The 22153-nt window shown below is 43.3% G+C and overlaps 2 protein-coding genes across 2 annotated transcripts in view; both read left to right on the top strand.

Moving 5' to 3' along the window:
* dcaf12 (DDB1 and CUL4 associated factor 12) overlaps positions 1–4261 on the top strand; it is a gene marked incomplete in the record, with an annotated part of 10789 nt that extends 6528 nt beyond the window's left edge. Inside the window, 4 exon segments of the mRNA XM_053439207.1 lie at positions 543–608; positions 873–1035; positions 1327–1505; positions 2274–4261. Coding sequence (XP_053295182.1) covers positions 543–608; positions 873–1035; positions 1327–1505; positions 2274–2432 — 567 coding nt within the window.
* Positions 4262–5245: 984 nt separating this feature from the next.
* ubap2a (ubiquitin associated protein 2a) lies at positions 5246–19379 on the top strand. The gene is made up of 27 exons (XM_053445060.1): positions 5246–5659; positions 6964–7101; positions 7450–7527; positions 7916–8026; positions 9967–10129; positions 10244–10324; positions 10408–10465; positions 11203–11300; positions 11469–11527; positions 11621–11691; positions 12542–12701; positions 12807–13077; positions 13205–13506; positions 13659–13885; positions 14169–14427; positions 14673–14712; positions 14797–14971; positions 15363–15414; positions 15843–16140; positions 16319–16410; positions 16666–16716; positions 16805–16898; positions 16989–17399; positions 17544–17648; positions 17733–17800; positions 17904–18095; positions 18604–19379. Exons 2-27 carry the CDS (start codon positions 7006–7008, stop codon positions 18697–18699), a joined length of 3708 nt encoding a protein of 1235 aa, XP_053301035.1. The 5' UTR covers positions 5246–5659; positions 6964–7005; the 3' UTR covers positions 18700–19379.
* The last annotated feature ends 2774 nt before the right edge of the window (positions 19380–22153 follow it).

Below are 22153 nucleotides of genomic sequence, written 5' to 3'. Positions count from 1 at the left end.
TTAATAATAATATTCTCTTAAATTTCTTCTTAAAGTGAAAACAGAAAATGCACTCATTATCTACTCACCACTATGCTGATGGAGGGGTGGGTGAAGTATTTAAGTCCACAAAATATTTCTGGAGTCTCAGGGGTAAACAACGTTGCAGCCAAAAATCATTACGATTGAAGCAAATGATGACTCCTTCTTCAGACCTGATAAAACAGAAAAGGCTTGAGATGCCTCTTCAGTGTGCGTAGATTCAGTTTTTACATAAGAACGAATCCCAGATGAGAAAACATTGGTGAATGTCAGAATCTTCGTCAAAACTGCACAAGTGGGTTTAAGGAAGAAATGTCTTCTTTAGAACGGTTGGTGAATGAGGCCCAATAGGGGAAATGTTATGTTAAAATATTAAGGTTTAGGGTCATTTGCATCTAAGTAAAAAAGCTAAATAGTCAATTGGAAGTAGCTGTTGTTTCTGGTTTCTTCTCCACAGCTTCAACTCAGCTTCAGTCATTTACCATTAGTCTCATCTTTTTGTGCTGTTTTTTTCTTTGCAGGAACTGGGGGCTGTTTCTTTGGATGGATACTTCCACCTCTGGAAAGCTGAGCACAGCTTGTGCAAGGTAAATTAAACATTTTACTAATGATTATTAGGTGACTCATCTCCCCTGCTTACTGAGGTGATGCATCTCCCCCGCTTACTGACGTGACACATTCAAAGAATCATAATCAGAAGACTAAGTAGTTCTTTGATTCCCTTATATTTTCTTTCACTCTCTATTTTTTTTAATTTGTTTTGCATTCTCATAGTCTTGTGCTCAAATATCACAAAGAAACGGTTGTTGACAAGTTAAATCTTTACTTCCTTTTTTGGTGTTTCCCTCCAGATACTGTCCACCAAGCTGCCTCACTGCAAAGAGAATGTCTGTTTGGCATATGGACAGGACTGGTCGGTGTACGCTGTGGGTTCTCAGGCCCATGTCTCTTTTCTGGACCCGCGGCAACCTACACACAACATCAAGTCTGTCAATTCCAGAGAAAGGGGAAGTGGTAAGTTATCTGTAAACAGGCCGCACAAGCACAGAGCTGCTGATCTCCCTCAGCTACTCAATGAAGACATATTTAATATCTTTCTCATTTGGGCCTTTTTGTTTTTTTGCACAACAGTTGTGGATGTTCTTTAATTTCTCTGTTTGTAAACTATGTGTCAGAGCTCATTGTAAGTAGAGAGTAACTGTTATGGGACCTAGCCTATAGGTTCAACGGCACAAACAAACAGGGAGGGGTTGTGTTTGCTTTTGAGGAGCTTTGCATTTAAAGCATCAGTGTGTGTTTGTGCAGGAATCCGTTCAGTGAGTTTCTATGAACACATCGTGACAGTCGGCACCGGCCAAGGTTCACTGCTCTTCTACGACATCCGGGCTCAGAGATTCCTGGAGAACTCTCTGAATCCAGCAGGGGGGTACCGGAAGTGCCCAGGAGATGGCATCATCAAGCTCACTACTGGCAAAGGCTGGCTGGTATTGATCTTATTTTATTTATTTATTTTTTGCATAGTCTTTTTTGTCATGGAATGATGATGAGCTGCTGAGCTGTAGGGTTTCTGACAAATAAAGTTGCTATACAATTATGAACTAAAATTGTACTTAGTAGAGTGGATACCTCCACCAAGGCCCAACAGTCCCCACATGAAACCACGTTTAAGCCTTGTCTACAGGACAGTGGGTATTTTTTAAAGGATATCTCCCCCTCCATTTACTAAATTTTAATAAAAAAAATTAAAATATATTTGTCCACACGATGTTTAATAAAATATCTCTGTCTAGACAAGGAAAAATATAAATGCTCAAACAATCATGCAGGACCAGTAGGTGGCGATTAAGTCAAGATCACAAATTCATCAAATTCCACGGGACAACACTGTCTCCCTTTTTAATGACCAAGTGCCTTTTTAGTTTTTTTGCATATTGCATACAGTGGATAAGGCATCAGCTTTGATTATTCCCCTTAATATACCTGATTCATAAATTGTCTTTCTAGCAATGTTAAATAAAGTTAATTTAATGGGTTCTTTCCTAGTCCATACTACATCCTTTCACCAACTTTTGTGTTAATCCATCCAGTAGTTTTTGCGTAATCCTGCTAACTAACAGACCATCAAACAAACAAATGCAGATAAAAACATAAGCGCCCTTGGCAGAGGTAATAACTTACATCTACTAAACATTTCCCTTTCTCCCCTCCTAATCTCCCTCTCCTTTCTCTCCAACTCTCCTTGTCACCCTCAGAATCACGATGAGACGTGGAGGAGCTACTTCTCAGACATTCATTCCTTCCCCAACGCGGTGTACACCCACTGCTACGACGACTCTGGCACCAAGCTGTTTGTGGCGGGTGGACCTCTCTGCTCTGGCCTGCACGGGAACTACGCAGGATTGTGGAGTTAGCCCTCTTTCGTCTCCTCCACTGCCACTTCCCCCTCGTCCAGATTTATACTTTTACCAGTCCCTCCAATCCTCTCCCTCTTCCAGTCTGCAGTGACATGACTGTCCTTGTCCATCCCGCTGACTGTCACTCTGTTTTGCTCACACATGGACTCAGGAGCATGAATATTGTGCTTGTGTGTGAATGTTTCCTCCATTATTATATCCCTCCTCCTGCAGTTATTCCTGTTCTTATCCCTCCTCCACTTGGTTCATTTGTATTTCCATATAAAAATGTAAAAACATTTAACTAGTAATTTTCAAGAGCTGCGGAGTCTGCCACTGAGGAGTAGTTTGGGAAAGCATTAAGATTAAAGTTATACATATTCTCATAATTTAAAACGTAGACAACCAGCCCGTGCACAGGGATTAGGCTATGGCCTTCTTCTGTATGTAAGGAAGCTGTTTACCGTTGCTTTGTCTGTGATAAATGACGGTGTCTTTGTGAAATGTTCGTGGAGATCTGTTTTGTTCTTTCACTGAAAATTGATGGCAATAAGAGAGAGAGGCAGAGAGGACGGAGGACTGAAGAGACGATTCATTTTTAAGGACTGAACCTGAGTGCAGTTTGGCAGAGAATATTTACTGGTTGGAACAGGTCCTGTCCTGTCCCCCAACAATCACTGAGAAACTTCTCTCTTCTCCTGTCTGAAGTCAAATGAAGAAGCCAATCAAAATGGGACTTTGTGTTCATAACTTTTCTCATTGAGATGATGTAAAGGAGAAATATAAAGATTGCTCAAATGCTGTGTTGCTCTTATGCTATGACTTAATCCCATCAATCCCATGCTTATTTTATTTTTTTGTGTGATTGACAGGCGTACCCCTGCTGATATCATTATTTGCTTTGTGTATCTATTTTCTCCTTCCTGTGTCACCTTTATTCAATTGGTCAGGGGTATTTATATAAGCTTCTTTTGAATGACATGTCGTCTATTTGCCCTCTGCTTGTATTCCTGGTCTATTTGACCAGAATGCGTTCAGCAGATTGGTCGACAGTGTTGGAATCCTGACCTGTAACCATTCTGTTAGTAGAGAATTCACCCTAAGATTTTAAGCTTTGGTAGCAAGTGTCATCAGATATGATGACTAATAGAGGAGCCTTTAATCACTGGATTAAATCCCTCTGTGGTTCTGGGCCTCCTCCACAGAAACTGGGGACAAGATAACGTGGTAGCTCACCTTGTTCTTGTGAACCAAGCAAGAAGAACTAATGAGAATTGTTTGGACTGTACCGAGAAGTTGGAGGCTACAGGCACATATCTGTTTGTCGTCACAGTTCTAAATGTTTCTCTTCTTCTTTTTGTATCAAGGAGTGAGTAATTCTGCTCTTTCCCTTGTTTGGTAGAGGCAGGGTAGACTCAAGTTCTGTTTGGGTTTTGTTTTGGCCTTCAAGTCTTTCTGTGAAAGACTGCCACAGGCAATCATCGTTTTCCTTTTCTACATGGAACTTTCCAACGGTTTTCATGATAATGACAGAATCGAAAAGAGGAGCCCCCCGATTATGACCACGAATTGAACAAAGAACCAACACTTTAAAAGTGTATTTTATATATAAATGTGTATATGTATGTGTAAAATACATGGGGACAATTGCATACATTTGTATGAATATGTCTGAGGAAGCGTGTGGATTGATGTCTATTTGGTGATGCCCTGTTTTTTTTTATACACACCTCATGAATGTTTTTACAAATGACTGAATCTGAGGATATTGTAAGATAAACATCTGGAAAAAAACAAGCTATTAAATCTTTAAAAAGAGTAAATAATAAAAACGAAATGTATATTAATGTTGCAATTGTCTTTTTGTAATGATCCTGGATTTGGCCTTTCACAAATAAACAACGCAGCAGGAGATTTTCAGCTCAGATACATTCACATCAAAAGAGAAACCTCTGGAGTGTTCAGGTGAGGGCTGGCGCACAAGGAATGGATGTTTATTCTGTTGCAGGGATCGAATGTTTTTGTTAACAGCACATTTACCTGTGCTGGCCTGCGTGTGACACCAGATATTTGTATACCTTTTCAGTTTTGCATCCATGCGTGTTAGAATCGTCATCAACACGCTCACTTGCTCGTGGTGTCGCCTCTGGAGAAGCTCACATGGGCTCACTCTGACATTATGCAGAGTTTTTATCAGGGCCCTGACAGGAGAAACTCACTCGGACATTATCAGGAGTTCAGTGCACTTCTAAAACCTGAAAGCATCTAACAATTAATATTTGTATCCTCTCAGCTTTTTTTAAGTAGCCTACACTGTTCTTGAAAAATTATTTTTTTTCTAAATATATTTAGATATATTTCTAACCCTAACGTTGTGTGGCTTTACTCGCAGCTATGGAGCTCGAAGGAATGAGTTTAATGTGATGAATCGGGAATTGTACATGGATTTTGGGCACCTCTGTGTAAACTGTGGCCCCTCTATGGCCCCTGATCTGGAAATATCCTAGATCCGCCACAGGCTCAGTCTGCAGTTTGAATTATTAAAGCTGCATATTCAGAGAACACAACAGAAAAGCAAGCATTTATAAATCAAAGTGTAAAGGTGCGTGGCGACCGCGGAGAAGTTGTGACCCGATCGGGAGCCGAGCATCTACCGCGGCAGCGCACGTCACGTGACCAACTCGTCTGCTGCTGGCGATTGAAGCGTGATAGCAGGTAATAAAAACACCATTTCTACCACGTTTATAAACTTTACTTTCTCCATTTCGTTGCATTTAAAGCACGGGCTCTTGTGTGTTCGGGCTGACATGGCCGGACGCCGATTTATCCGCTGGGCTGATGCGCTGTTGTGAGGGATGTCTCTTGCAATTTTTCTGTTGTCTTGTTTCCCGGAGAGTAATGTCGGGATGGGGACTGTGCTCCGCTGCGAGGCCCTTTTTTCCTCCCCTCACATTTGACACGGCTCTGTTTGTTTGGCCTGTTAGCATGTGCTGATGCCGCGGAGGAGCCGGGTGTCGCCGCCGCCCGTCAGATAACCCTAGCCGTCTATTAATACCCCCGCGAGACTATAAAGCGAGCCAGGTCTTTGGCTGACAGCTCGGAGCAGATTTAGATAGCACCCTCGGCTAGCTCCAGCCGTACCGCAGCGTTTATTCACGGCAGCAGCGTTAGCATGTCGGTGGCTCACGTCGGTTCATGCTAGCGAGGACAAAGGGGGACCCCCCAGTACCAGCCACACACAGCCGGTCAGTGTTCTCGAGAAAGACGCAATGGGTGTCCTGGTTGTTTGTGTTAGGTAGACGCGTGCAGTTAACTGTAAGATAATTCGCCCCCTTAGGCAGGTAAAAAAAACAGCTACCTGCTAACGTTAGCATCGATTCAAAACAACGCTCCAGTGGCTTGAGCACTAAATTGTAATACCTGTCAGTTAGCTAGCTAACATCAGATTGGTGTAAGTACATGGTTACGCGTGGCAACATGTAAGTGGGCGGAAACGTGATCGGTGGTTTTCTGTGTGTCCTGATAAGTGATGAACAATAGAGATGTTCACAGGTACTGATTGATTGTTTTGTTATTGTTTGTGTCGGACCCTGACGGCTCACGCACCGGCAGTGATATGTCAACATTTGATTTATAAACTGCAAACCGCAGCAGCTGCAGGTGAGTTCACGCTCCGGGAAATTAAACGGATTTTAAGATTTTCCTCATTTAAAGCCACTTGATCCTTCTGCATTAGTTAGCTTTGTTCCGCCCAGCAGCCAATGGCAGCAGAGCGCTTGGCAGCGTCACTCATACACTGTAAGCTTGGTTGCTATTGTTCTCTGATATCAAACAAATGGGTCAGTGGGGAAATCTATAGTTAATATTTTAGTAAAAGACAACACAGTCAGACTTTGCAGCACAAATTCAATCACGGGGTGTTTTGTGTTATTGTGTTGAGCAGCCCCTCATCTCATGTATTTGCAGGTGGATAAAGCCACATGTGTGTTTGTTATTTAAATGTTTAGTGTTTGCTTCTGACAATTAATAGTGTGTGCTTACCCTGGATCGCAAACAATTTTCAGTGGGATACAAATTGTTCAGGGCTTAGTTGTCAAATACAGAGAAGTTATTCAGCATTAGTAGCTTAGTGTTTAAGATGTGTGCGTTTGTGTGCAATCTCAGTTGCCCTGAACTATCAAGCAGAACAAGGGGATGTGGGGTCAGGGTGTGTAGGGTTTGTTCGGCTCCACACACACACACACACTGTGGTCTGTGGTATTTGTAAGAGGACACTGGGTTGCTCTCCCTCCTTGGCCTAGATTTTCAGCAAAGCTGTTGCATCACCAGGCCACCTGTGTGTCTCTCATTCCATGAAGGGAGTGTTCGTTAATGTTCAATAGGGCTTAGCCATGCTCACAACACATTGCTCCCACTCCCACAAGAGTATTGAGTGTCTGTGGTATAAGCATTGTAAAGGAGCTGTGTCTGTGTGTTTGTGTGTCTGACATAATCCATGGATTTATGATCTGTCGGTACATTTTACTCATCCTTCCATTTTCTTTTGCAGATTTTTCTATTTTGTACATACAGAGTTTTGTATATACTGTATATGATGAGCTTGCTGGGCGGCGACAAGGCCCGTGGCCCCCGGGAAAAAGTGCTGCCCTCTGCCACTCACACATCACAACCACAGAAACAGATACAGGTGAGACACCACAACTACATGATAATGGGGAAAAAACATTGTGAAATCTTAGCCAGAAAAAATTTGATACAAAACACCAGGGGGCACGACTACAACAACTAAACTGCAGTGGAAACATTATTCATAGGTCACTATCAAAAAGGACTTTCTTTTTCAATTGCTAGTGGCCCACACACTTGTAATGGCATCAATAAGAGGCACTTGTAGTTACACTTTCTTTGTCAGTTATTTTAGACCATGCAAAGCCAGCTAAACAATGTAATTCCACCTCTATAGACTCTCTTCTCTTCAATTTTTCTATTGTTAACCAAAAGCTTACCCTGTGGTCTTATTGTCTTTGTGTTGCAGGCTACTGCAGAACAGATTCGGCTTGCTCAGATGATTTATGACAAGAATGATGCTGACTTTGAGGACAAAGTGAACCAGGTGAGGAATTCTTTGGACATAAAAAAACAGAATAGGCGTTTTTCACAGCAGACCTTTTGACTCGTCACAATAGGAAACAACAGGTGTTACTAATGAAATGACTTATCGGTTCAGTGACAGAAACAGAACTAACGCCTGGGCTGACCCTACTGTGATCAGTCATGTTGCAATGTCTTCTGGGAAAAATATCTATACAAGCTTCATTGAGATCCTCAACCTTGTCAGACGAGGGCAATGTTAAAAAAAACATAAAATAATCGTCATAAATTGTAATTGAGGGAGGAGTTTGAAAAAGTCATGATCATGTTTTGAAGACATATCGCCCAGTCCTACTTTTAATGATAAACTTGACATTTCTAATGCGATGTATGTTTATTGCTTTCTACAGCTGATGGAGGTGACTGGGAAGAACCAGGACGAGTGCATGATAGCGCTCCATGACTGCAATGAGGATGTTAGCAAAGCCATCAACTTCCTCCTGGAGAGTACCTCGGACATGGTAAAGTGTTGCCTCTCACTTGAGTTGAGAAGAGAGGAAAAAAAACTCCCCCTAACCAGTCTTCTGTTTTTATTTCAACTATATAAACAGGAGACCACAAACAGAAACGGTCCACATGGATGAAAAAATAAATCTATGGCCTATTTGGACATTATTTACTTTTACAACAACAAACTTCCATAAGAAACAGTCTCTACAGCTTATTTTTATTCACAGCAGACAAATGTCCCATGACAGTGAGGCAGCATGAGAAATACCAGGATCCTGAAACTGAAGCAGTTTGTTAATTTACACATTTGCTTTTCTTATTGTGACATGTCAAAGTGTCTCCTGTGAAAAAGGCCAACAGTGTATGTTGCATATATTACAATATAATTTACTAGAAGAAACCAAGAATAAATTGCATCCCATCTGGAAGCTCTGACCATAAAAGATGATGGATCTGATGTTCTTATGGTCGTCATAGAGGTGGGTCGCAGATGGTGCAACTGGAGAAGAGCAGCTGCAGCACCTGACTCAGAGAACCGCGGCTATTACACTCAGTGACATGGTGACGTTCTGCAGTGCTGGAAAAAGTCACACACATTTTTTTAATCATCATTGATTATTTTTAAATCCAGCATGTCCCTCCCTAAGTCACTGCTGTACGGCTCTGCATAGAGTTCAATGAGGCTTTTCTGATTAGTGTAATCTATGTTCTGGTAGAGCGCTCAAAGTCCAGTAGACAATCACTGTAATATTTCATTTAAATTTCATATTAAAAAAAATACATGTCATTGTGCAGGCTTTGAAGACTCTATTGATTTAAAATAGAGTAATCTCTGTCAGAGCAGTGTGCGACAGATGAGTAAAAAAGTTGTTCAGAAACTTCCCAAGTTTAACATGAGCAAAAATTCTGAAATGTCAAACAACTATGTTTGTCTGTTTCCTTGGGTAACAACATATAAATTCTGTCTCATCATTACTGCACAATAAGTCCAAACCAATGTTGTGTCAGACATCATTTTCTTCTGTGACTGTGGTTGTAAATATCAAAAATGGCACTCCAATTGAATTCAGTAATATCAGTCAATGATTCTCTGACACTTTTCTCTTTTTTAACATCAGACTCTTTATACATGAAGACATGATATTGTAATTGTCCTCTTCTCTTCTCCCTCCACTGGTCAAAGTGTAAAGTCAGACAAGCTCCTAAATAATGTGTTATTCTACCTGTATAATTCATGTCTGAATGTCCCAGCATTTCTGTAGAATACCAGCTGGCACAGAAGGCAAGGAGGTGTGACTGGCAGCCAGCAAGCTCTACACATTGTTGGTTCAGATTTATGGACATCTAAAAATAGCAAGAAGCTGGTTCTCCCCTTTACATGGAAGACGCAATTGTTTTGGAAAACAGTGCAGACCTTTGATAACATCTGCTTCTGTTCTCTGTAAGATCTTAACTGTTATAAACAAATCAAATGGTTTCAGGTGAAAGAGTAGCTGTATTATAAGAGAAGAGTGGCCTTTTAAATCATTAGCACATTATGTCCTGAATCTCAGTCAATTCATTATGATTGACTGTCGATAAGCAGCTGTGTGGTGCACACTTGCATAGCAAGTTGGTCAAAAACAAAGCTGCCATCACAATTCTGGTTATGTTTAAAAGTGTTCATCAACCAACAGCAGAGCACCAGAGGCTACTTCCACAAGCTACAATTGTGAAATGTCACTGAAATGGAGGGAAGTACATGTTTTTGAACAATAAAACCTCTTTGCCGGCTTTGCTCAGAGAAGAACATTGTCAGCATGATATCCTGTTTTGCTGCTGGCTAAAGATTTATAAGAAAAAAAAATACAATTCTATTATGTAAAGACACTGTTTTACATTGTTGAATATAATTGTTTTAACTTCCTGAATAGATTTGTCCTCTCTGATATCATTCTTGTTCTGTGTTTAGACCTCATGGGAGACGGTGGGGAAGAAGAAGCCGCTGGTGAAGGAGGGTCCATCAGAAAGCAAGGAGAACAAGGAGAACCGGGAGAAGAAAGGAGAGAGGGAGGCAAGCAAAGGGCGCGCGGCTCCTAACCGCAGGGGCAGGGGGGCCGGTCGCAGCCGACCGGGTATGGATGAGCTTAAACTTATTATGAATTCACATGTACTGTAGAATCTCCAGCCTCTCAATATCCCATTTGATTATATTGTATTGTAATGTAGTTTACGATTTCACTTGACAGCACGTCCAGAAGAGAATGGCGTGGAGGTGACACCAGTGGACAGAAGTTCAGATCGAGGTCGGAGAATCAAAGGTGGCCGAGGTGAGCAGCTGCTCAGCATAACACCATCACTGTGCTAAACGTTTAAGTGCATGTTTCTGACTTTTTCGTGGATTTTTTTGCAGGATCTGGAGGCAGAGGTAGAGCACCAGCAGGGAACCGGTTCTCAGCCCAGGGCATGGGGTACGGCAACAAGAACACATACACAGTCACAGGCCTCACATTTAACTGAAGGTACTTACATAGCGTGGGCCCAGCCTACATCCAGAACATGGTTAAACCTTAGACCCCAGCCCCTTCAACTCTGCTCTGCATCAGCCAATCGGCTTGCTGATCCCTCACTGCAAGGAACATCTAGCCACAACAAATTCACCACTGTTTGCTGTCCTGGCTCCCAAATGGTGGAACGATCTCCCCATTGACATCAGGACAGCAGAATGTCCATACATCTTCCACCGCAGGCTAAAGACACATCTCTTTCCACTACACCTTGGTTAAGAAAATGATGGTCTAATAACCATCGTCAACTCTGGTGTTTATATAAAAATAAAAGTTAGTTAGTTGCACTTGTATATTGCACTTAAATGTAGGACATGTAGTTTGGCTTTTTGGAAGCTAATTGTACTTTCATGATTCTGGCTGGGTTTGTCCTTTGGGGTTAGAAGACAGTTATCGCTTTGGATAAAATCCTTACAAATGACATGTAATATGAAATGGAAAAGGTGTAACTTATCTTATTAGCAACACATTGATTGTTATTCATGTCAGAAAAAAAACTAGTGTGTTTGCATTAGTTTCTGGATGAAAGGTGCATTTTTCTTGCAACTGTTTCCACAGTCCCATTCATCCATAAGGAGCATGTACTCACTCTGACTTCAGCCACTCTCCATTATAACTAATGACCATTGACTCTTCACCAGGACTTTCAATCCGGCCGACTATACCTCAGAGGCTCGCACACGGAGCACACAGAGTGAGATGTGGGACACGGTGGCCAACGACAGTACAGATGGGACAGGTGAGCTCCAGCACGTGTTGCTCTTGTCTTACAGTAGCACTGTATTTGCTTTGTGTACTCGGCTGCTCTACGTTGGATACTTTATGCACACGCTACAGGCATCCTGCATCTTGTTAAACTACTTGCCACACCCGTATTTTAGTTTGTGACTGGTTGGTTGTGTTCTAGTTGCCTGGAGGACCACCATGGAGGACTGGACACCTGAGGAGTGGAGTGAGGATGTTGGTGTGAGTTGACACAAAGGCCGTCACTCTACAGGAGAAGTTTGTCAGTCACAAGTGAATGTTTTCGTTTACAGTTCTGTCTCTGTGTTCCTGCAGCTCTCTGAAACCAAAGTGTTCACCTCCTCATGTGCAACTGCTGCTGAGAACCACATCACACCTGGGCAAAGGTATCTACCGCCTTGTTAATTATATACTCAACCCAAGTTCTCTTATTGTTATTTACACAGCAGTTTCCAACTGTTCCATCCATTCATAAAGTTAGTCGGTGTAGGAAAAACCCGTATGGATGTTATCTTTTTAATACTGTGAAGTATGTATGATAAACAATGTCCATAAACAGGTTCAGGTGCTTGTGAATATGCAGAATCTGTCATGATAAGCTGCCTAGTTTGTCCAATCACGTTTGAGACTTTGGTTTGATCCTTCGCTGATTCGTCAGGCTATTATCCCATGACTCCCTTCTGGGGGAAAACACCCGGCATCAGCCTGGCTAACTGGTGTAGAATGCAACATGGATGATCAATTACATGTGTTGCTGACCGTAATGTCTTTTCTAACGATTGTTGTGCAGTTAAATCCTGTTTTTGACAATGATTCAACTGTTTACATGTGTAGGACACAAGCTATTATTGAGCAATTTGCGACAACCTCTGTGTCCAGGGGTACATGTGTGCCTGTCTGTTTAATGTGCATGTCCAGTGTATGTGAGTGGTCACTTGATCCGTGCTTTCTGCTGTGTTAGTATGGACAGGGATTAAAACTGATACAGATTCAGAGTTAATTTCAGTAGTATTGATGTAGCAGGTGTCTTGGCCCAGGTATCGGCTGTCTACACCACAATCCACAAAATATTGGCTATTGCCCCCGGAGGCTACTTTGTCGTCAGCCAATGGGCTCAGAGATTGTATTGGAAATGGGAAATTGATGCCATACAGATGCTATACTTATCATTGGCATATTTTTGGTGTTTGCCCTACAAGCCTTTTCTAACAGACTGTTCAACTGCTCCTGTGTTAGTCTGGACCTCGCCACTCTGCTGCAGAAGCCTGTGGGTGGAGGAAGAGAACCACCATCTTCATCTTCTCAGAGTCTGGTCTTCACCAACTCCCACCACCACCACCAGCCACCCCCGAGCCGCAGCGCCACCGGCAGCACAAGCTACGCACATGCTGCTCTGGTAAGAAAAGCTGCATTTGATAGTCTGCTTGTCATACAAACTCCTTGTTTGTTAATATAATTCAGACAACCTTAGATAATTACACTCTCCTCTTGCCTGTGGCAGTCGTCGGTTCTGGGAGCTGGTTTTGGGGACTTGGGTCAGGCCAAGAGGACTCAACCCAGCGCGGGAGCTCAGATACTGGAACAGCTGAAGGGCCCGGGCTTGGGTCCGCTACCTTCCTCACAGGCCGTGCCACCTGCCAGCACCCAAGGAAGCAACACCTCCATTGGCCGACTGCCAGGCCTGGGAGCCCCTGTACCTCCTCCCTCGTCCTCCAGCTGGGACATGAAGGCTTCAGAATCCAACACCAACTCGATGTCCTCCCAGTTCAGCCGTAAGTGTTCAAATGGTGCTCATGTGCAAGCATTGAAAAAAGCTCTTTTTATTATGTGTTCTCTCTTTTGTTTATATGTGTACCTATTTTTAAATGGTAGTGTTTTGTTGTTGGTCTGTGTCTGCAGGTGAGTTTGGCTTGCAGCCGGAGCCGTCTCTGGTGCTGAGTCAACTGGTTCAGAGGCACAACGGCCCCTCGTTGCCTCTCGCACGTCAGTCAAGTCCGCCGTCACAACAGCAAGCGCTCCCTGCTTCAGCCTCGCCTGCTCCCCAGCAAACCAGCACGCCAGCACAGGCAGGAGCGCTGATGACTGTTGCTGGTATTAAACCTCCTGCCCCGAATGTGGGGCTGGACCCTCAGGGCGGCAGTACGCCACAGCAGCGGGCACAGCTCAAAGGCCAGAAACGAAGGATACCTCCCACATCGAAGGTATGAAAGGATGGTGGCAGCTCCGGTTTAGATCTAAGTTCCTACATTTCCATAGTAAAATAGAAAATGCATTATTTCGTATAAGACTCAACACCAGTAGTTGCATGAACTTGAGAAAATGAAATCCAACTGTGCTCTCTCCCTCCTTGCAGATCCCCTCCACAGCGGTAGAGATGCCAGGTTCAGCTGACGTACCAGGTCTAAACCTCCAGTTTGGAGCTTTAGACTTTGGCTCAGAGTCGGCATTGCCAGAGTTTGGAGTTGTAGACAATTGTGTTGGAGCGGCGTCCAGGGAGTCGACTCCGGCCCCCGCCCCAGCACCACCTGCACCGGGACCAGGATCACAGAGCCAAACAAGCCTGTACTCCAAACCGCTCAGGTACCACTGTTACTGCTGACTGACTATTTACAATTCTATAGTGTAATATACAGAAGCTTTGCATTTAAAAGTTTCAATATAAAACACTACAGATACCTATAAATGATGCATATCATCAAAAAGCTTCAATAAAGCTGTGTCATAAACAAAGAGTACGAGATTGATGTTGGTCGTACATTAAGTCCTGCTTCTTTCTCATAATTATTTCACAATTATCCTAATAAAACTAATTAATTTCTTGACTCTCTAACTTGTTCATCTGTCATCTTCTTTTATCCTGCAGTGAGTCCCTGGGCAGCCCGCTGTCCGTTACCCTGCCTCTGCCCCTGTCCTCATCAGAGCCAGTATATCACTCCTCATCGGTGTCCAGCCTCACCACCTCCTTGGGGACTCCCAGCTCCAACAATCCCCCCTCTTCCATGTCCTCCACCACCTCCGCCACCTCCCCCTTCTCCACAGGGGGAGGAAGCTACGATGGGACCATGCCCCCTCACACACGACTAGCTTTTTCACAGATCAAAGAGGCCACGGGGCCGGTCATGGTGAGTGCTAACACTGAGCGTAACTACCTGCCTGTTGGGGTTGGATTGGGAAGTCAGACTGAAATGAAAATAAAGGCTGAAACTTATCACCTTAATTGGATTGACAGGAATTCAGATTGATTTTCACCCCTGAAGTTAACTTAACTTGTATTCATTCTGTTTGTTGACAGACATGGGAGAGTTTGATCTGTTATCAGAGTATGTAAAAACCTTTTGCTGTTTTTTTCCCCTTTCCCTATCTCCAGAATGGTCTTAATGGTGTAAGGACCTCTGCTGCGCTCGACAGTAAGTTGCCTTTGACTTTGATTTATTACGTGATCTAAGGCTATGCTACTTTGACACATTTACATTTGACATTTCTCTCCTCAGCTTCGTCAGCGTCCTCCACACCAAAGCCAGATTCGCCATCTCTGAACATCAGCACCAACGGCGCTCCAGCACTCTCCTCCCACTTAACCTCCTCCTTCCCTGCACACAGCTCCGCCACTCTTTCCAACCTGGCACAAGACCCGCCCTCAGCCAGCCACCTCAACTCCCTCAATAGGTGACACGCCACAGACACACACACACACACACTACTCAGTCCTTAGTCATGCACTAACTTTAAAGTGGAAGTCCACAAACATCCACGAGGCAAACTTACTTGTCACATCTTAACTTCGTGTTTCCTTCTCTGTGCTGTTGTCTGGCAGTGAGTTGAACAGTTTGGGCCACCAAGAATTTGACAATGTTTACACACACTGAACTCTCAAGGGAGTGCCCCCTTGTCAGTGCCTGTTACTGTCGGTAAGATTTTGTAAGTGTCTCTGCCAATGGACAAAGTCAAATTTGTTCTCCTGTGTAATAAATGAGGGAGAGAATTGGTTTTATCAAAGTGAAATACTACAAACTTATTGTGCACTTGCTGATTATCCCTGTCTCTTCTGTGCCTGTAGCCATGTCAGCAGTCATTCCTCAGCTTCAGTCCTGGGCTCCAGCTCCATCGCTGTAAGTACCTCATGGCCGAAACCTTCTGTGTGGTAGATCTGTAATGACATGTGGGCAAACAGCACGCTGTTTTGTATTTAAACCCATGTAGCTGCATGGTTTCAGCACTGTTGGTACACCATTACATGCTACCATGTTCACACAAGAAACTGGATGCCAAGTAAAATCAGCATCACAGCCAGAGAATCACACATTGTTCAGGGTTTTCAACAAGCTGTGTATCGATTGCTGTTGAAGTAAACAGCCAGTTGCTTCATCGCATGTTTGGAGATCTTTTCAGAATGGAACAGCCAAATTATACTAATTATCAATCTGAAAATATGGAGGGGATCCCACAGTGTAGAAATGAGTTGCTGACTAAATCTACTCGCACACCTCAAATGTGTTTTAGAACGGTTTCAAATGTTACCCTTTCTCTCTGTCCTCAGTACACCAGTGTCGACAGCAGCATTGTGAGCTCCATGGTTCCCTCCTCTGGCTCCTACACGTCATTGCACCCCTCAGTACTCCACTCGACCCACAACAGCAGCAACAGTAGCATCATTAGCCACCTGGCCAACATGCCCATCATGGGCAGCAACATTAGCAGCACAGTCTGCGGTATGGCTGGCACCAGCGGACTCCACTCTGCCGCCAGCGCAGCGCTTGGACTTGGCTCCAATGGAGCTATTGCCACGTCCAACCTCTCTGCACCAAGGACCACACCCCTGCTCTCCTCCTCCACTGGTACACAAACACACCCACCTCCACACCTCAGACACTCGGGCACGTTATGTGTGATACTTTGTATTGCTACTTGTAATAACTGAGTTATAAATACTTGAAATTAGGAGGAAAGATAATAGACCCAGACTGGAGCTGTTTCCAAACATGAAAGTGAGTTGATTTTCCATTGTATAACCAGGTAAAGCTCCTCCTAACCTGTCCCAGGGAGTCCCTCCTCTAATGCCCAACCAATATATCATGGGCCCAGGGGGGCTGCTGCCAGCATACCCAGTAAGTAGCCCTCAGGATCTAGAGCCATTGTAATGTAGCTTTTAATGTACTTGCCAGTTTCATCTAAGCAGTCATTTCAGTCCAGTATTCTATACTTAAACTACACGTTTGATACACTTACTATCTTCAATTAACTCATCATATAAAATTGAAGTGTTTGTCAACCTAGTATTTGGGGAAAGTGTATGGGGGTCCAAGAGTCTCACCCAAAGAATGGGTGGCCTTAGACACTGCCTGTCCTTTTGTGTCCCACAGCAAATCTATGGCTATGAGGACCTCCACATGCTCCAGTCCAGACTGCCAATGGTAAGAGTGAACTTGAAATACCGTGTTACTTTTCGAGGTAGTCTGGCTAATGTTTGTATATTAAGTCGATCCTCTCTTGTACTTTCAGCCCTCTTTGCAGGATTACTATGGAATCACATTCCCGGGCCCCACAGCAAATCTCTCTGGCAGAGACGGGAGCCTAGCCAACAACCCCTACTCAGGTAAAACACACTCTCCATTGACTGGCCTCATCTAAAATCCAAAGATTCTGTGTTTGTTTTTTCTCACATGGCATCTCCCCTGTTGCTCAGCTGAAGTCACAAAGTTTGGAAGGAATGACTCCACCTCCCCGGCACCTCCCACGAGCCTGGTGGCCCAACAGGCTTCCCAGGGCCAGAGCCAAGGACAGAACCCGGGCCAGCCTCAGCCTCCTCAGGCCCAGTCTCAGCCCCAGGGCCAGCCGCAGCACCACAGCAGTCAGCAGGCCTTTCTGCCTCCGGGCTACAGCTACACAGGCCTGCCTTACTACGCCGGAGTGCCCGGCGCCGTGCAGAGTGCTGCTGCCTTCCAGTATGGCCACACCATGTTTGTTCCTCCTGGGGGACCAGCCTCAGCCAAGCAGCACAGCATGGGCCTCGGCCTTGGAAATCCCACGGCAAGTCCTTTCCAGCAGCAGACGCAGCAGCAGCCAAGCGGCTACGGCCAGCACACCTTCAGCTCAGGTTAGTGAGCAGACTGGGGGAACCAATTGATTTGGAATTAATGCTGAAACATTTTTTTAGGCAAATGGATTCTGATTCAAAAACGCACCCAAGAACCTGCTGCAAGGATTGTTTGAGTTTTGATGCTGATGTTTTCCTGTGCAGGGTATGAGGAGCTGACCGCAGGGCCGGCCGGAGTGGACTACAGTAAAGGCTACAACTCCTCCTCACAGGCACATGCCAAATCTGCTGCTAGTGGGCCGGGGAAAGGTCAGAAATAAACGTGGTTCACTGTTTCAAATTTCATATAATGTATTGCCTTACAGTGTATTAATGTTTCTGCTGTTCTGCTAGGCGTTTCTGTGACATCCAGTAACTCGGGAGTGCCAGACATCAGTGGAAGTGTTTACAATAAGACCCAGGTGAGCCTCACACACCTCAACCCCCCCATCTACCTTGAAGTTTTGCTTTTATTTACCCCAATAAATAATGGAGTTTAATGTGTCGTCACTCTTCTGTCTGCAGTCTTTTGATAAGCAGGGTTTCCATGCGGGGACCCCTCCTCCCTTCAGCTTGCCATCAGCACTGGGGGGGCCAGGCCCTCTGAATCCTGGAGTGGCTCCTGGAGGCTATGCACCGGCCCCATTCCTCCACATCCTGCCTCACCAGCAACAACACTCACAGCTGCTGCACCATCACCTAGCTCAGGATGGACAGGTAATACCTGCTTTCGATCTTCTTCCTGACATTTTCCGGGAGCTGTATGTGAGAATTCAAATGTCAGAAGTAGCTCAAGACCAATTTGTTGAACTTTTCTGCCAGCCTTCTAGTAAAATGTCCAAGTGGTTACCCATGCAAGAAAACCGCAGGATAATTCCCCCGGATCGACCAGGTGGTTTGATGAGGTTTCCAACACGTGAAGGATGTAAAATAATAAAATAAAAATATCTCTGAAAAAGAGGTTTCATACATTTGGTGATAAGGGCAGAGACTTGTGTTGATGCGTTTCCTCAGCAGAATTAGCAGAATGTAAACGTCATGTCCTGCCTCCTACCCAGGCTCCACCCCTGACTTTTCATTTTTATGTTGTCGTGAATGAGTCTGACCCGAACAATCTCCTGCAATTTTCCAATGTGAAAGACAAAGTCCGGAAAAATGAAAATTTCTGCTGATTTTTGTCTCAGATATTTAATTTGTGTGTGTCTCTCTTTCTCTCCATGTTCAGGGTGGTCCCAGCCAGCGTGGCCAGTCTAGCAGCCTGCAGCAGAAGAGCCAAGTCAACAAGTCGAGCTATGGCACCTCCCCCTACTGGGCCAACTGAGGTGGCGAGAACCCACCATGTGTGTTTGTGTGTACGTGCATGGACGGACAGACACACACCCGCGTATCTGACTGACAAGATCATAGAGGGACAAACCATTTTACAACACAAGCTAAAACACACACAATACCACCCCCTCCCCTTTGCTCTGTATATCCCCTTTTCAAATTTATGGCTGTTGTATGTAAAATATATTTATGTATGTATTTATACAGTATATATGTATTGGTAGGACATAAAATGTGGTTTTCTGAATTTTGTTTTTATTTTGAAGGACATTTTATTTTAAAAAAAAGTGTAAAGAGGAGAATGCTAAATCATGGACATGAAGTTGGTGAATATACTTGAACACAAGCATCTTGTGATGTGGATTTTTTTTGTATGCATACATGATCTGAGAATGATGTACATAGATTTTACGCATCGTTTTCATGGAAAGGCCTTTTTTTATTTTAGAAGAAATACGTTTTTGTAAGTTTTGGTCTCCCGCATCTGTGAATCCTTATATTGAGGGTGACTTAAGTTGATAGCTTGACTTTTCTTTTGGCCCTATTTCCCTCCATCTGTCTCATTTCTCAAACTTTTAGTAGATGGTTGGTTTCATCAGCCTGGCCTTGGATTTGATGTCATTTTAACATTGGTTTAATCCTCGTTGTCCAAATTAAAAGTTCTGAACAGTTGTTTGTGTGTCTGGCATCAATATTTACACAAAATATTTCTGTATTTGGACCCACAAATGTCATTCACATACATGTGTCTGTTAGTGCAGGAGAGTCCAAGGTACCAAGCATATGTACAAATACTTTATGTTACCATGTTTACATGGACAGCAAATTTCCAACTATTGAATTTACTGAATAAGAAATGGTACTTATGATGATCACATGAGTATTCATATGCCTTTTTACGTGTTGTAGAGCATAGTCTGATTATGAATCATGTCAACATTACGTCCTACTACTCAAACTCGGCACGTGTGGTCAAGCAGTTGGTCACTGCTGTAGGTGGATGTTGCTAGATCCTCTGAAAGCTCCAATAAGAGACATGTGATTAAAATGTATACATGTCTACATGATGTGACTCAGGTCAGAGTACTGCACATCTCTTAATTTGATTGGTTTATTTGAGTGTGACCAAGGGCAATGTTGGCGCCCTAGGCGAAGTTTCAAATTGGCGCCCCCCCAACATACACACGCAAACTGTCATGCATCCCCAATCACTTTTGGACTGTATACAGATGCACACACAGGCAGGTTTGGGTTTTTCCAAGTTATATTAGGATTAAGGTGTAAACAGAGACATTTTCTCTGTTTGAGAAGGAAATTCTCTTCTTCTAATATTAATGGTTTATCTACATTCTTCTAATAGACCTGTAGTTTATCTACTTCACGGTTAGTTATGTACGAGGTAGGTCTTTTAACAGCTCATTTGTTTTGAATACACAAGTATCTACCATTGCTACAACTGTGTACCCATCAACCATACTGTGTTGTGTACGACTTTGAAGGAAGTTTTCTCCTGTTAGTACAAAACGTTTGTGTCGCTTGTACTGTATGCAGGGAATTAATTTACATTTTCACCCTGACACAGTATGCTTGTTGCAAACAAAGTACCATATGTGTTGATAGTTACATTTAAACCTCAATGTAGACTGCATGTGACTATGCAGTATTCTTTCATTAGCAAAGCTCATTCAGGACAACAGCTGGAGTGCAGAGGAACCCAGCAGCCAGCAGGGGGCAGCCTCAGGACATCACTATGAAACAAGCAGCAGAAGACAAAACTAGAAACTGCTGGGTTACGATAGGTATTTAAAGCATATTAAATCATCCAGTATCTAAAATCCAAAAATATAAAAGTAACTTTTAAGTAAGGCTGTCAAATATATGTAGAAAAGTAGATAATATTTTCTCTGAAGTGTGTATCATAAAGCAGTATAGAATACGAGCACGCACGATAATTTATCCATCTTATTATTGTGCTTAGTTCCTAAGTGGAATGGCGGAGTGGCCTAGTCGGTAGAGTGGCTGCACTTCAACAATAAGGTCCCTGGTTCAATCCCCACACTCTCCCTTCTTTGCTGGCAAAATGCTGAACTCTTAGAATTGGCACCTATTAAATATCTTAAATTAAATTTAAAAAAAATAAATATAAAAACTTTTAATTTAATTAAATTACGGAAAAAAAACTGCATGCGCAATGGGCATCTGCGCAGGATGTGCGCAGTTCGGTTCTGTGCAGGATGTGCGTAGTGGGCTTCTCGCAGGATGTGCGCAATGCGCTGATGTGCGCAGTAGACTTCTACGCAGGATGTGCGCGCGCAAATTTGTTTTTTTATATTTCATTAATATTAATTTAATTTAATTTTTTATATTTAATTCAATTTAATTTATTTAATTAATTTTTTTATATTTAACTAAAATTTTTAATTTATATATTTTTTGTCAACTGTAAACTGAACAGCTTCATTTGAAAATATGCACTGCTATCCCCAAGAACACGAGACAGTGTTGAATTCAGTTGTGCTTTTGAAAAGTGACTGCAAATTGTTGGGTGATAAATGAATAAAATTAAAACAAACTAAAAAGACTGCTTGAAATGTGTTTGAAGATCGAATTGTGAAAGTAAAGTTAAAAAGCTGGTTTTACCGTAATGGGTCAAACAGCGCGGTTCCATTTGAAAAGATTCTCTGAATACAGTCGAGATGGCGAATCTCTTGAAATGTTAGGGACACATCTGGTGCCACAGTTGTTTCGCCCTAATCAAAATCCCCCTCATCCTCACCCATGAGTTCGGACCCAGCTCCTGTGTCCACTGGTGTACTGGTTCCATCCATGGCAGCGTAGTGGCGTGGGGCTGGCTTATGCCTGTGTCCGAGGGAGCGTATTTCTCCGCACTGGTTCAGGGGTAAATGATGCTGGTCTTCACAGGTGACTGACATATGCAAGCCTGTAGCCGCCCCCCCCCACCCACAGGAGATTATTTGTTGTGTGGCCGCTGCGCTTCCCGGTTCTTCCCGGCACTACGCTGCCGGTGCGAACTGCCCAAGTATTTAACATGGGCGAGGAAAGGAGGCGAACCGCTTTAATTTTCAGAGAACGTTAGCTGTAAAATTTCCAAGGAAACCTCCAACATAGATATTATGGTATTGCTGTCATCTAGATTTTGTACTAGAAATGGTGAATTGTTTATTATTGCATATTCATGCAAATAGAGCAATGAACTTAATAAAATGTTTGGTCTGACAATCAAAAAAAAGGAAACCGATGAAAATAAATGATTTATGGATCCTTCTGGTAGACTGACTCCAACTGAGATGAGGAAGTGACACGACTCACTCTGGAGCCTTGTGGACCCAACCAGTCACTGGATGTATCAGTAAAAATTCTTTGACATCAACACTGCTTATGCAAATCTTCACAATTTCATTACCGAACTACATTAGTGATGAATC

The sequence above is a fragment of the Pleuronectes platessa genome, chromosome 2 (genome assembly GCF_947347685.1).
Source record: "Pleuronectes platessa chromosome 2, fPlePla1.1, whole genome shotgun sequence".
NCBI classification, from domain to species: Eukaryota; Metazoa; Chordata; class Actinopteri; order Pleuronectiformes; family Pleuronectidae; genus Pleuronectes; species Pleuronectes platessa.
Note: the sequence above shows the minus strand (reverse complement) of the source record. Positions and strands in the feature narration are given on the sequence as shown.